General features: G+C 38.8%; 1 protein-coding gene across 1 annotated transcript in view; it reads right to left on the bottom strand.

The window, feature by feature from the left end:
• LOC139868885 (uncharacterized) overlaps positions 1 to 11,137 on the bottom strand; it is a 36,506-nt gene extending 25,369 nt beyond the window's left edge. The window contains exon 1 of the mRNA XM_071857223.1: positions 10,802 to 11,137. Within this exon, the coding sequence (XP_071713324.1) occupies positions 10,802 to 11,137 (336 nt within the window). The remainder of the gene's footprint in view (positions 1 to 10,801) is intronic.
• Between the last annotated feature and the right edge of the window lie 1,930 nt (positions 11,138 to 13,067).

Raw genomic sequence — 13,067 nt, 5'->3', positions numbered from 1 at the left:
ATAATATAATATATAAATAATTATATTAATTATTTATATTTTATATTTATATATAAATTATGTCGACAAGCTAGGAGCCAAAAGTTTGTGAGCTGGATTTTCAAACTCCACGACTCGCGGAGTTTGAAGGCCAAAAACTCCACGACTCGCGGAGCTGCCAAATTCCAAAATGCCTATAAAAGGTCACGAATTCTGCGAGTAAATATAAAATAAATAATAATAATACTCTGTAGTATAATATAAATAAATATATATATATATATATATATATATATATATATATATATATATATATATATATATATATATATATATATATATATATATATATATATATATATATATATATATATATATATATATATATATAGTATAGATTAGTGTTATATTAGATTAGTTTGAGTTATGTAAAAGTTATTTTACGGGTTTTGAAGTCGAAATTCTGACCGTGTAACACTACGCGATAAATACTCAATGTAAGTTATGTTCTCCTTTTTACATTAATGTCTCGTAGCTAAGTTATTATTATGCTTATTTAATCCGAAGTAATCATGATGTTGGGCTAAAAATATCTAAAATTGGGTAATTGGGCTTTGTACCATAATTGGGGTTTGGACAAAAGAATGACACTTGTGGAAATTAGACTATGGGCTATTAATGGGCTTTATATTTGTTTAGCTAAATGATAGTTTGTTAATTTTAATATAAAGATTTACAATTGGACGTACCTATAAATAACCATATACACTCGATCGGACACGATGGGCGGGGTATTTATATGTACGAATAATCGTTCATTTAACCGGACACGGGAATGAATTAATAGTCACTAAAATTATTAAAACATGGGTGAAATTATGTACAAGGACACTTGGCATAATTGATAACAAAGTATTAAAACCTTGGATTACACGCAGTTAATATCCTGATGTAATTATTAAACAAAGTATTTGTAAGACCCAAATATTTATTGTACATAATGTATTTATGGTGTACGATGCGTGTATGAAGTGTACGTGTTGCTTGCTCGAACGTCGAAGGAAACTGGACGTTGTCCGAAGTGACAAGGTGTGTACGTATCTTTTCAACCTCAAATAAAGTTTGAATTGATGTTTCAAAGCCTTACCATTGGATAGAATATCTTATTACGTTTCCAACGATATTTGATTCATCGAAAACGGAGTTACGGTCGAAAAGTTATGGCCAAAACAAGTTGCTGAAACCTGTTTTGGGCTCGACCACAATTTCCAGTTATTTGGAGCGGCGATCCACCTTCTGGCGCGGCGCGCCGATTGCTGCAGAGGCAATTTTCAGCCTTTTTAAAAGGTTTAAATGAGGGGTACTTTGGTCTTTTCAATTAGGATCGGTTTGGGGTCATCAAGACTGACCTAGAACTCCATTGGAGCTCATTTCTCACCCACACAAACACTCCCATCCTCAAACCCTAGAGAGAGATTAAGTTCTAGTGAGAGAGAACTCCATTTGGAGAAGAAGGAGGTTGTTTCGGGTCAAACCTCAAGCATTAAAGTTGTTCTACTCGTCAACGGCATCATTTTGGCGGTATTGGTAAGTTCTAACTCCGAATTTCATTGTTGATTTTGCTATTCAAAGTTAGGGTTTGAACTTGATTTGTTGATAAATCCATTTACTCATGAAATGGGTTTAGTGATGCTAGTAATCGGGTTTATTGTTAGTGTTGGTGGATTTTGGGTTGGTGAACAAATTGGCCTTGATTAGGACTTGTAATTAGGTTTAATCACTAGGTTTAGTGATTATGGAAGTGTTGGAACACTTTTAGGTGTGTTGGTTGACTAATTTTGACTTTGGGTCAAAATTAGGGTTTGGTGATGATTATGACCCAATTGTCGAATTAATAAGGTTTATAAACTTAAAATGGATTAGGTTGAAGCATAGAACCGAGTTAAATATGTTTTGGGGTCAAAACTTGCTAATGGCGTGATATTGACTTCTTATGGGTCAAATTAGGGTTTAAGTGTCATTTTGGGCAAGATAGGTATTTAACACCTATGATGGGGTTTAATTGGCGTATTAAGACCATTCTCACTTGTGTTAGTGATTATTGGTTAATTTTGGGCGCGGTTTGTACTTGGAAGTGCATTTGGGTCAAATTTGCACTAAGTGTCAAATTGGGTTGGTTTATAAATCCAATCTAAGTGTGTTGTTGAATTTGTGATAATGGAATAGGTACTTTCCATTGACGAGTTGCAGATTATTCGGTAGCATTCTTCAAGGCGACAAGGTGAGTGGAATAATTATATGTGTAGGTATATAATGTATCTATTTGTTATAGCGTGAAATGTGTAGTGTCGAGGTGTTAAGACACCACGTTTCACGTGAAGAGTGTAGCATCGAGGTGTTAAGATGCCACTCGGGTGTAGCATCGAGGTGTTAAGATGCCACCTAGGAGTATAGTGTCGAGGTGTTAAGACACTACTCCATAAAAATAATGAGTGATGCATCGAGGTGTTAAGATGCCACTCAGGGTGATGTGCCGAGGTGTTAAGGTGCCACCCTAGGGGTTAGTGGTGTGAGGAGTTAAGTGCCCTTACGGATGTTATGAACACCGATGGCGTTTTCGCGAGCGCCGTTCCCTTGTACTATTGGTTAACCATGGTTATTTGTGTTTTAACCGTATTATATTATTCGAGTTATATTCATATGCGGTTGTTATGCTAGCTTGTGGTATTGGAGATTTATAGCTTGTTATTGTGACGATAAGCTAAATGTGTATGCTAGCGTGTTTGCGGTTTGGTGTGTAAGTGTATGCAAGTAGGTATAATTATATATGTATTCGTATAATTATTGCATTCACTAAGCTTTGCTTACCCTCTCGTTGTTTACTATTTTTATAGGTTCGGTTTTGGACAAGGGTAAGGGCATCGTTTTGGACTAGAGATCCCGCTTGATGCTAGGGGACGCTTTTGGCTTTAGTAGCTCTTGGAGTTTGACCGATAGTTGGGTAGTTTAATCCCAAACGCCATGCTCATTGTGTAGTTTGGAACTTAAACTTTTTGGTGGTCGAAACTCGTAAATTGTATTAAACTCGTAAAACGGCCGATGTGGGCCCCGCTTGTAAAACATTGATTTTATATTTGAAACAGGTTAGTTTTACATATTTGGAGGTATGGTAAAAAGCGTTTCGTCTAAAAGTGTCGGGAACTAGTCAATCTTTTTCGCATTTTGAGACTTTCCGGACAGACCCGAATGGCGCGCCGCGCGGCCATCCTGGCGCGCCGCGCCAGTTCACTGTGCAGCAATTTTTTTTTTATTTTGTATTTTCACGTGGTTTGTTCGCGGGTTGGTTTGGGTTGTTACAAGTGGTATCAGAGCATGGTCTAAGGGATTTAGGTGACTTGAGATAGGTGCCTAGACTTAGACTTTTGTGTGTGCTTAATTTGTTGCGGGACTTGTAGGATTACGGGTCGGAACGGGTTATAGTTAGTGCCTCGTTTGTAAGTGGACTTACATTTATATTAGTAATGCGGATATTATTAATATATTATTGTGTTGTGATAATAATTCTCGCGTGTGATTTGTCGTGTAGAATTTGTTTGTGTTTGTTTATATCATCGAGCGGGGCGGTCATTGTACTAACAAGTTGATACGGCGTGTATGCGTAATAAGGACTTGCAAACCTTATTACGGGTGCAAATCATGTCTAACAAGTTATGTACGACGAGTGTTTAGCAAGATGGAACGGTGTTGTGCGTATGGTTTACACGCTCTTGATCTAATCGTTTGCATTCCTTAGAATGAAAACGGAAGATGGATGTGGAACGAATGAGCCTATTCACGAAGGGAAGGATGAGTTAACGTTAAGGATTGAGGCTGAGTTCGAACGCTATATTTCGATTTTCGCCGACAAGGTTAAACAAGTTCTCCAAGAGTCGTTCGAGGGAATAGTGACCGAGATGGTCCGAGACCAAGTGCCTAAGGTCGTGAAGGGAGAGTTAGAAAAGAGGTTTCCTAAACCTTAAGGTGTCGGTGACAAAGGAGCAACTATGGGGATTAAATCTCATGCTCCAAAATTTGCGGATCACTCTTTGGGTAAGAGAAAGTTGGAATCAAGAGGTGCTCCTAGTAAGAGGGCGAGAAGTACGCCGAAGGTGTTGAAAAAGTGAAGAAGAGGATTAAGGGAGGTTATGGGCCTACGTGCTTTAGGTGTGGAGGACGAGGTCATTTGGAACGGGATTGTACGAGTGTACCTTTAAGCACAATCAAGTGCTTTATTTGCCAAAAGAAGGGACACCGTAAGTCGGAGTGCTCCGAATCGTTTGTCGATTGGGTTAGGAGGTTAGAGCGTGACTATCTGAGGGTCAGTGAAGCGCAAGGGTCTAGCGATGATGTTTCAGGTATTTTCGTCTTTGGTACAAATATGCCTTATTATTGTTTATTGTGTGCCGATGGATTCATGTATGTATTAGAGACTTAAACTTTGTTTCGTGGCCTAATTAGTCTCAAGTGAGTGTATGTTTCAAAGGTACCCATAAGGGTGCGGGATTAGTGAACTCGGTTAAGATTCGGTTTGTTAGCGATTTTGATGATAGTGCACCGAGGTAGCTTTTGAGTCGTTGACTCGCGGAAATGCGCCCTGGGGACGAATGCATGGCGGTAATACGTAGTATTAGTATGGGTGGCATTCCTAATGGAAACACCCTATGATGACGTTTGGTTGTCGGGCGAAGGGCGTAAGACTTGGTGCAACCAAGCATTCTTTAGTGTTAGGAAATGTTTCTACCAAGCCATAGGTATGTGCATTGGTGTTCGATTATTGGAGCGTTTTGCTTTCGTGTTGAAGTTGTTGAACCATGAGGTTCGACGGGTGGATAGAACCCTTGAGATCGAGTGTTTTGGGTCTCGATGTATGTTGGAAATGGAGTCTACGGGACGCAACGTTAGGTGCCTCTTTTATACCTACTAGCGAGGTATTCGACTCCGATGGTGTTGCGGCTACATTGTACTTAGGGTACCGGATAGAAACCCTTAGGTACATGAGTGACTAGGTGGAAATTTGACAAACTATAGCAATTGGATTATTGCAAGTGTAAGGTTTGTGTAAATTGTGGTAGACTCTTCGTTCAAAGAGTTTAAGGATAGGTTAAATTCCTTCGTATGCTCAAGGTTGGAGCAAGATTATGGTAACGTGCGTATTAAGAGATGCAAGACTGGTGAACCTCGTCTCTCTCATAGGAGTTACGGTAATGCGATTTGGCGCATTAGTTGTTAGGTTAGTGGTCACTCTTTCTGCGAAAGTGAGCATGTGTTTATCGTCGGGATTTATTGTTAAGGACGAATTCGCGAGAATTCAAGGACTATGACCAATGAGGATATTGGTTGTGTATGTTGATAAGTGGTCATTCCACGGGATGCTATTGTTCGATGATGTGGTTACGAAGCGGAGTTCTAAGTGGGGGAGTTTGTACTCTTGAACGAAGGTGTTCTATTGCAGTGATATTTGGATGATGCTCGTAGGGATTCTAAGCTAGTGTTGAGACCTACATTGGTCGATTGTGGTAAAAGTACGATTTGGAATAAATTGTACTTATGGTTTTTGGATTTAAATTATCACCGAGGTGGTAAGGTGGTAAATCTCATTGGGAGATAAGTTACGTGTTCGACGAGCAAAGTAAGATCCCTCGGTTAAGGGATGTGTATGCCGGATTCTCTTCTAGGGAATTATTGTTATGTCTATGAGTAATATGCGTGGTTCTTGGCTCGATTGTGATAGCCGTGTGGTTACCTTTGGGAATAGAGTAATGGGACTTTGAGAAAGGTTACGATGCCTCATTATCATATACTTTGGGTGGTAGTTACACAATAGCCATTTTGTGAACTACAAGGTGATTATGTGGTGTTTATTTAGGGTTATCTCTATGTTGACCGCGTTTGACTTAAGATAGGTGACGAGGGATATCCGGAAGGATTAGCTCTTCGTTAACCACTCGTGGTTGTGAGTGATAGCCGATTTTTACTAACACGTTGATAAATAGTGATGCGATAGCCGTGTTTCGCTCACATATGGTTGGTAGTGTTGCAATAGCCGTTTTTGCACACTACGGATATATCACGATAGCTGTTTTTGTACATCATAGGTTTCGTGTGAACTAACTTTCGCGTTGTTGGACTTGAGAACCACTGGTTGTTTTAAGCTCTGATGGTTCGGTCGTAAGGACCATGTTGTGTGATTAGTGATGTAATAGCCGTATTTTGCTCACGTAATTGGGTAGTTGCATATTAGATATGTTTGCACACTACTAAGGGTGTTAGATATTAAGTGTTATCCGTAAGGATTCGTCTTTACTTGGTCTTCATCGTTTGGGTTGTTGACCTTAGGTCGATATTTGGATGTTTTTAGCATTGTACTTGGAAAGGGTACACTATAGGGTTGATATCTCGGTACGAGATTGGCTGAGTTTTTCCCGATATGGGGACTTGAAGAGGTTTTAGTGCTAGGATTGTGGTTTTGATAAATCGTGGGTGACGATTTTAGTTGTTAAAGGTGATTCATTGAGAAGAATTGTCTAGGAAGGTTCGGATTGGAACTTAGGATTGAGGGCCGTTGAGTAGTCCCGGATTGGTTAATTGGGGAAGATCACGAGGACGTGATCGAGTTTAAGTGGGGGAGAGTTGTAAGACCCAAATATTTATTGTACATAATGTATTTATGGTGTACGATGCGTGTATGAAGTGTACGTGTTGCTTGCTCGAACGTCGAAGGAAACTGGACGTTGTCCGAAGTGACAAGGTGTGTACGTATCTTTTCAACCCCAAATAAAGTTTGAATTGATGTTTCAAAGCCTTACCATTGGATAGAATATCTTATTACGTTTCCAACGATATTTGATTCATCGAAAATGGAGTTACGGTCGAAAAGTTATGGCCAAAACAAGTTGCTGAAACCTGTTTTGGGCTCGACCACAATTTCCAGTTATTTGGAGCGGCGCTCCACCTTCTGGCGCGGCGCGCCGATTGCTGCAGAGGCAATTTTCAGCCTTTTTAAAAGGTTTAAATGAGGGGTACTTTGGTCTTTTCAATTAGGATCGGTTTGGGGTCATCAAGACTGACCTAGAACTCCATTGGAGCTCATTTCTCACCCACACAAACACTCCCATCCTCAAATCCTAGAGAGAGATTGAGTTCTAGTGAGAGAGAACTCCATTTGGAGAAGAAGGAGGTTGTTTCGGGTCAAACCTCAAGCATTAAAGTTGTTCTACTCGTCAACGGCATCATTTTGGCGGTATTGGTAAGTTCTAACTCCGAATTTCATTGTTGATTTTGCTATTCAAAGTTAGGGTTTGAACTTGATTTGTTGATAAACCCATTTACTCATGAAGTGGGTTTAGTGATGCTAGTAATCGGGTTTATTGTTAGTGTTGGTGGATTTTGGGTTGGTGAACAAATTGGCCTTGATTAGGACTTGTAATTGGGTTTAATCACTAGGTTTAGTGATTATGGAAGTGTTGGAACACTTTTAGGGGTGTTGGTTGACTAATTTTGACTTTGGGTCAAAATTAGGGTTTGGTGATGATTATGACCCAATTGTCGAATTAATAATGTTTATAAACTTAAAATGGATTAGGTTGAAGCATAGAACCAAGTTAAATATGTTTTGGGGTCAAAACTTGCTAATGGCGTGATATTGACTTCTTATGGGTCAAATTAGGGTTTAAGTGTCATTTTGGGAAAGATAGGTATTTAACACCTATGATGGGGTTTAATTGGCGTATTAAGACTATTCTCACTTGTGTTAGTGATTATTGGTTAATTTTGGGCGCGGTTTGTACTTGGAAGTGCATTTGGGTCAAATTTGCACTAAGTGTCAAATTGGGTTGGTTTGTAAATCCAATCTAAGTGTGTTGTTGAATTTGTGATAATGGAATAGGTACTTTCCATTGACGAGTTGCAGATTATTAGGTAGCATTCTTCAAGGCGACAAGGTGAGTGGAATAATTATATGTGTAGGTATATAATGTATCTATTTGTTGTAGCGTGAAATGTGTAGTGTCGAGGTGTTAAGACACCACATTTCACGTGAAGAGTGTAGCATCGAGGTGTTAAGATGCCACTCGGGTGTAGCATCGAGGTGTTACGATGCCACCTAGGAGTGTAGTGTCGAGGTGTTAAGACACTACTCCATAAAAATAATGAGTGATGCATCGAGGTGTTAAGATGCCACTCAGGGTGATGTGCCGAGGTGTTAAGGTGCCACCCTAGGGGTTAGTGGTGCGAGGTGTTAAGTGCCCTAACGGATGTTATGAACACCGATGGCGTTTTCGCGAGCGCCGTTCCCTTGTACTATTGGTTAACCATGGTTATTTGTGTTTTAAGCGTATTATATTATTCGAGTTATATTCATATGCGGTTGTTATGCTAGCTTGTGGTATTGGAGATTTATAGCTTGTTATTGTGACGATAAGCTAAATGTGTATGCTAGCGTGTTTGCGGTTTGGTGTGTAAGTGTATGCAAGTAGGTATAATTATATATGTATTCGTATAATTATTGCATTCACTAAGCTTTGCTTACCCTCTCGTTGTTTACTATTTTTATAGGTTCGGTTTTGGACAAGGGTAAGGGCATCGTTTTGGACTAGAGATCCCGCTTGATGCTAGGGGACGCTTTTGGCTTTAGTAGCTCTTGGAGTTTGACCGATAGTTAGGTAGTTTAATCCCAAACGCCATGCTCATTGTGTAGTTTGGAACTTAAACTTTTTGGTGGTCGAAACTCGTAAATTGTATTAAACTCGTAAAACGGCCGATGTGGGCCCCGCTTGTAAAACATTGATTTTATATTTGAAACAGGTTAGTTTTACATATTTGGAGGTATGGTAAAAAGTGTTTCGTCTAAAAGTGTCGGGAACTAGTCAATCTTTTTCGCATTTTGAGACTTTCCGGACAGACCTGAATGGCGCGCCGCGCGGCCATCCTGGCGCGCCGCGCCAGTTCACTGTGCAGCAATTTTTTTTTTATTTTGTATTTTCACGTGGTTTGTTCGCGGGTTGGTTTGGGTTGTTACAGTATTAAAACCTTGTTACAGTTTAAGTTCCCAATTAGTTGGAATATTTGACTTCGGGTATAAGGATAATTTGACGAGGATACTCGCACTCTATATTTATGACTGATGGACTGTTATGGACAAAAACCAGATGGACTTATCAAATAATCCAGGACAAAGGACAATTAACCCAGGGTAATAAATAATCAAAACGTCAAACATCATGGTTACGGAAGCTTAAATAAGCATAATATATTTTATTTCATTTTTCCTCGTACTTTTATTTATTGTCATTTTAATTATTGTTATTTATTTTATATTGTTAGTTAAATATCGTCATTTACTTTACGCTTCGTTTAAAATATAAAATCGACAAACCGGTCATTAAACGGTAAAACCCCCTTTTATATATTATTAATATAATATATTTTGTACGAATATAATTGTTTAAAATATAGTGTGCAATAAGCCCGTTCCCTGTGGAACGAACCGGACTTACTAAAAACTATACTACTCTACGATTAGGTACACTGCCTATAGTGTTGTAGCAAGGTTTAGGTATATCCATTTTGTAAATAAATAATTAAAACTTGTGTAAAAATGTATCGTATTTAATAGTTTTTCCTAGTAAAATATAAACTATTTCGTACCCCCACGCTACGACATCACATTTTCAGAATTTACATCCTGATTATCATAAGACACACGGGCAGCATAACAGCTTAGCATCAACACTTAGTGAAATATTCTGCCCACAAAGACACACAGTCGACTGACTCACACAGTTGGTCGACTGTGTCTACACACTCGGTCGAGTGACTTCTCACACGGCCGAATGACTAAAATAAATCATCTGGTCAGAATTCAGACACACGCGGTCGAGTGTGTCAATCAACCGGTCGATCGTCGATACAGTTGGTCGAGTGTCAGGAGACACTCGGCCGACTATGTTTATCTGCAGGTGAAGATGAACGCAGCTACGGGTTTAACCCAAAATTCGCCAATTCTTGATCTAGAGCTCGTTTCTTACCTCAAAACTGGCCAAATCAAGTACACTAAATATCATTAAGCATAAACCCACAAGATTTTTACACGAACAACATATAAATCAACCATTTTGACCCAAATTGTACTTTTAGTAAACTTAACACAAAAACCTTATTTTCTCAAAGATTAAAGCTTGAAACACTTTGATTCTTACCTCAATAGATTCAGTAAATCGTAAATAACAAGATAATATGAATGATTTGAGCTCTAGAACAAAAATTAGAAATCTAGGGTTTGATGGTGAAGATGAAATAGGTACGGTTTAGTCTAGTGAATTTTCTAGAGAGATTGGAAGAAAGGCAGCACAATACACTTATTTGGGGTTAAAATCCCATACCCCATCACACACAGGTTTTTACCAGTTATCTGATAACTTTTGTACTTAATTTGACTACCCTAACGGAGACCAAATTAAATAAACGAACATGTTCTATGACCCTTGTCACAAACTGGTCTTAACTAAATAATAAAATAACATTAATCATTAATTAAAATAAAGGCATAAATAATCACACAATCATGCCTATGGGAAAAAAGGTCATCTTACATCTAAGCCCGGTCTAAGGATGTTACAAATCCACCCCCTTAAGAAGATTCCATCCTCAGAATCTGGTCAAGGTCAAACAGATGTGGATAACGAGCCTTCATCATCTCTTCGGTCTCCCACGTAAGGTTCAATCCTAAACCATGCTTCCACTCAGCAAGCACCATATGGATCTCCTTCTTTCTCAGCTTTGTTACCTTTCTATCAACAATCTTAACTATTTCTTCTACTAACTTTTGATTCAAGTCAAGCCTCAAATCACTTAACGGAACCAGTTGCGTCTCATCATCAACCTTACACTTCCTAAGGTAACACACATTGAATGTGTTATGAATCCCTGCAAGCTCAGCTAGAAGTTCTAACACAACAGTCTGGTCGTTAACCTTTTGAATAATCTTGAACGGCCCAATATACCTCAGGGCTAACTTACCTCGCTTACCAAACCTGATAACTCCCTTCCACGGTGAAACTTTTAAGTATACACGATCACCCACCTCAAATTTTATCGGACGTCTACATGGATCATCATACATTTTATGTCTTTCTCGTGCCGCTTTCAACTTTTCACGCGTTATCGCTACCTTGTCTGTTGTTATCTGAACTATTTCTGGACCTGCAAACTGTTTCTCTCTGGCTTCTAACCAACAAGTCGGCGTTCTACATTTGCGACCATACAACATCTCATAAGGTGGCATACCAATACTTGAATGATAAGTATTATTATAAGCGAACTCGATCAAAGGTAAATGGATATCCCACGGACCACCGTACTCTAACACGCAGGACCTAAGCATATCCTCTAGTGTCAGCATTGTACGTTCACTCTGACCGTCAGTCTGTGGATGATACGTTGTACTCAGATTTACCCTCGTTCCCAAACTTTTCTATAAATTATTCCAAAAGTTAGACATAAATCTAGAATCTCTGTCAGATATGATAGATATCGGAACCCCATGTTGACTAACTATCTCTTTCAGGTACAAATCTGCCAGAACGCTCAATGAGGCTGTCTCTTTTGTTGCTAAAAAGTGTGCACTCTTTGTCAGTTGATCAACAATTACCCAAGTCATATCATTACCTTTCTGAGATTGTAACATCCTCAATCAGGCCTAGCTGTAAGATTACTAGTTTGCCCTTAAGTTAGTATTGTGTTATTATATGCTTTTATTTTTATTTAATATTTATTATTATTTATTGATGTAGTTAGGACTAGTTTGTGACAAGGGTCATAGAACAGGTTTGTTTATTTATTTTGGACTTCGTTTGGGTTTCCAAATGATGTACGAAAGTTATTAGATAACTGATAAATACCCGTGTGTGATGGGGTATTTTATTTAACATAAATATATAAGCAATTTTCAGCTCATTTCTTCCATTTCTTGAAACTTCCACTCAACACCCGTACTTACTCTTTCACCGAACCAAAACCCTAATGCTAGATCTTGTTCTTGAGCTCAAATTAATTATATCTTCTTGTTCTCTGTGATTTACTGATTCTATTAAGGTAAGAATCATAACATTTCGTGCTGTAATCTTTGAGAAAATTGGTTTTTTGTGTGAGTTAGTTGAAAGTGTGAATTTGGGTCAAAAATCTTTAAATTGATGTTGTTTTGATGTCAAAATTGTGGGTTTATAGTCTAAACTATGTTGTTATCGAGTTGTGGGTAATTTTAGATGTAAAAAATGAGCTCTAGAACAAAAATTAGTGATTTATGCTTGAAACCCGTCAGTTTTCTGCTACTGCTGCTCGATGAACACAACCGCACGGTTGCGTGGTGTAACCGTACGGATGCAAGTGCAACCGTACGGATGCAGCAGTGTTGTGCAACCGGGCCAGAAACTTGCAACCGCATGGTTACATATTGTAACCGTACGGATGGAGGCTGTAACTGTACGGATGCATGTGCAACCGTACGGATGTAGATCAGTATGCATTATAGTGAAATTTAGCTGTTTCCTAGCCGTTATGCTTCCCGTTTATTTATTGATGATCAGGATGTATATTTTGAAAATGCATAAGTGTTAAGTAGAAATTTTTAGCGAAAGCTTTTTGATACAAAAATTTCTATACTGTATCGTTTGGTGTTAACGGACAACAACTAACTTGATTTGCCTTATGTTCAGGTGATAAGGATAAGGAAGCCGCTCAGTAATAGATTATTTAAGCTGGTTGCTGGTATTTGGAGAGTGGGACTAACTGGAGTATATAGTATAGAGTAGCATGTTGTATTATGATTGCCATGCTTGTTAGATATACTTACTGTTGTGGTTAGTTAGTACGTTGTGATGACTGCATGTTAGTTGATGCTTGTCTTCTAGAGCCCAGTGCGTCCCTATTGTGTGGTAGCCCCGGTAGGAGAGATCAACCTGCGGGTTGGGTTCCTCATGTGGTAGCCTAGACAATCGGGGTGTATATATATGTGAATGACACGTCTGTCATGTGTGGATTATATATATACACAC

Source organism: Rutidosis leptorrhynchoides, chromosome 9, assembly GCF_046630445.1.
Source record: "Rutidosis leptorrhynchoides isolate AG116_Rl617_1_P2 chromosome 9, CSIRO_AGI_Rlap_v1, whole genome shotgun sequence".
Lineage (NCBI taxonomy): Eukaryota > Viridiplantae > Streptophyta > Magnoliopsida > Asterales > Asteraceae > Rutidosis > Rutidosis leptorrhynchoides.
Note: the sequence above shows the minus strand (reverse complement) of the source record. Positions and strands in the feature narration are given on the sequence as shown.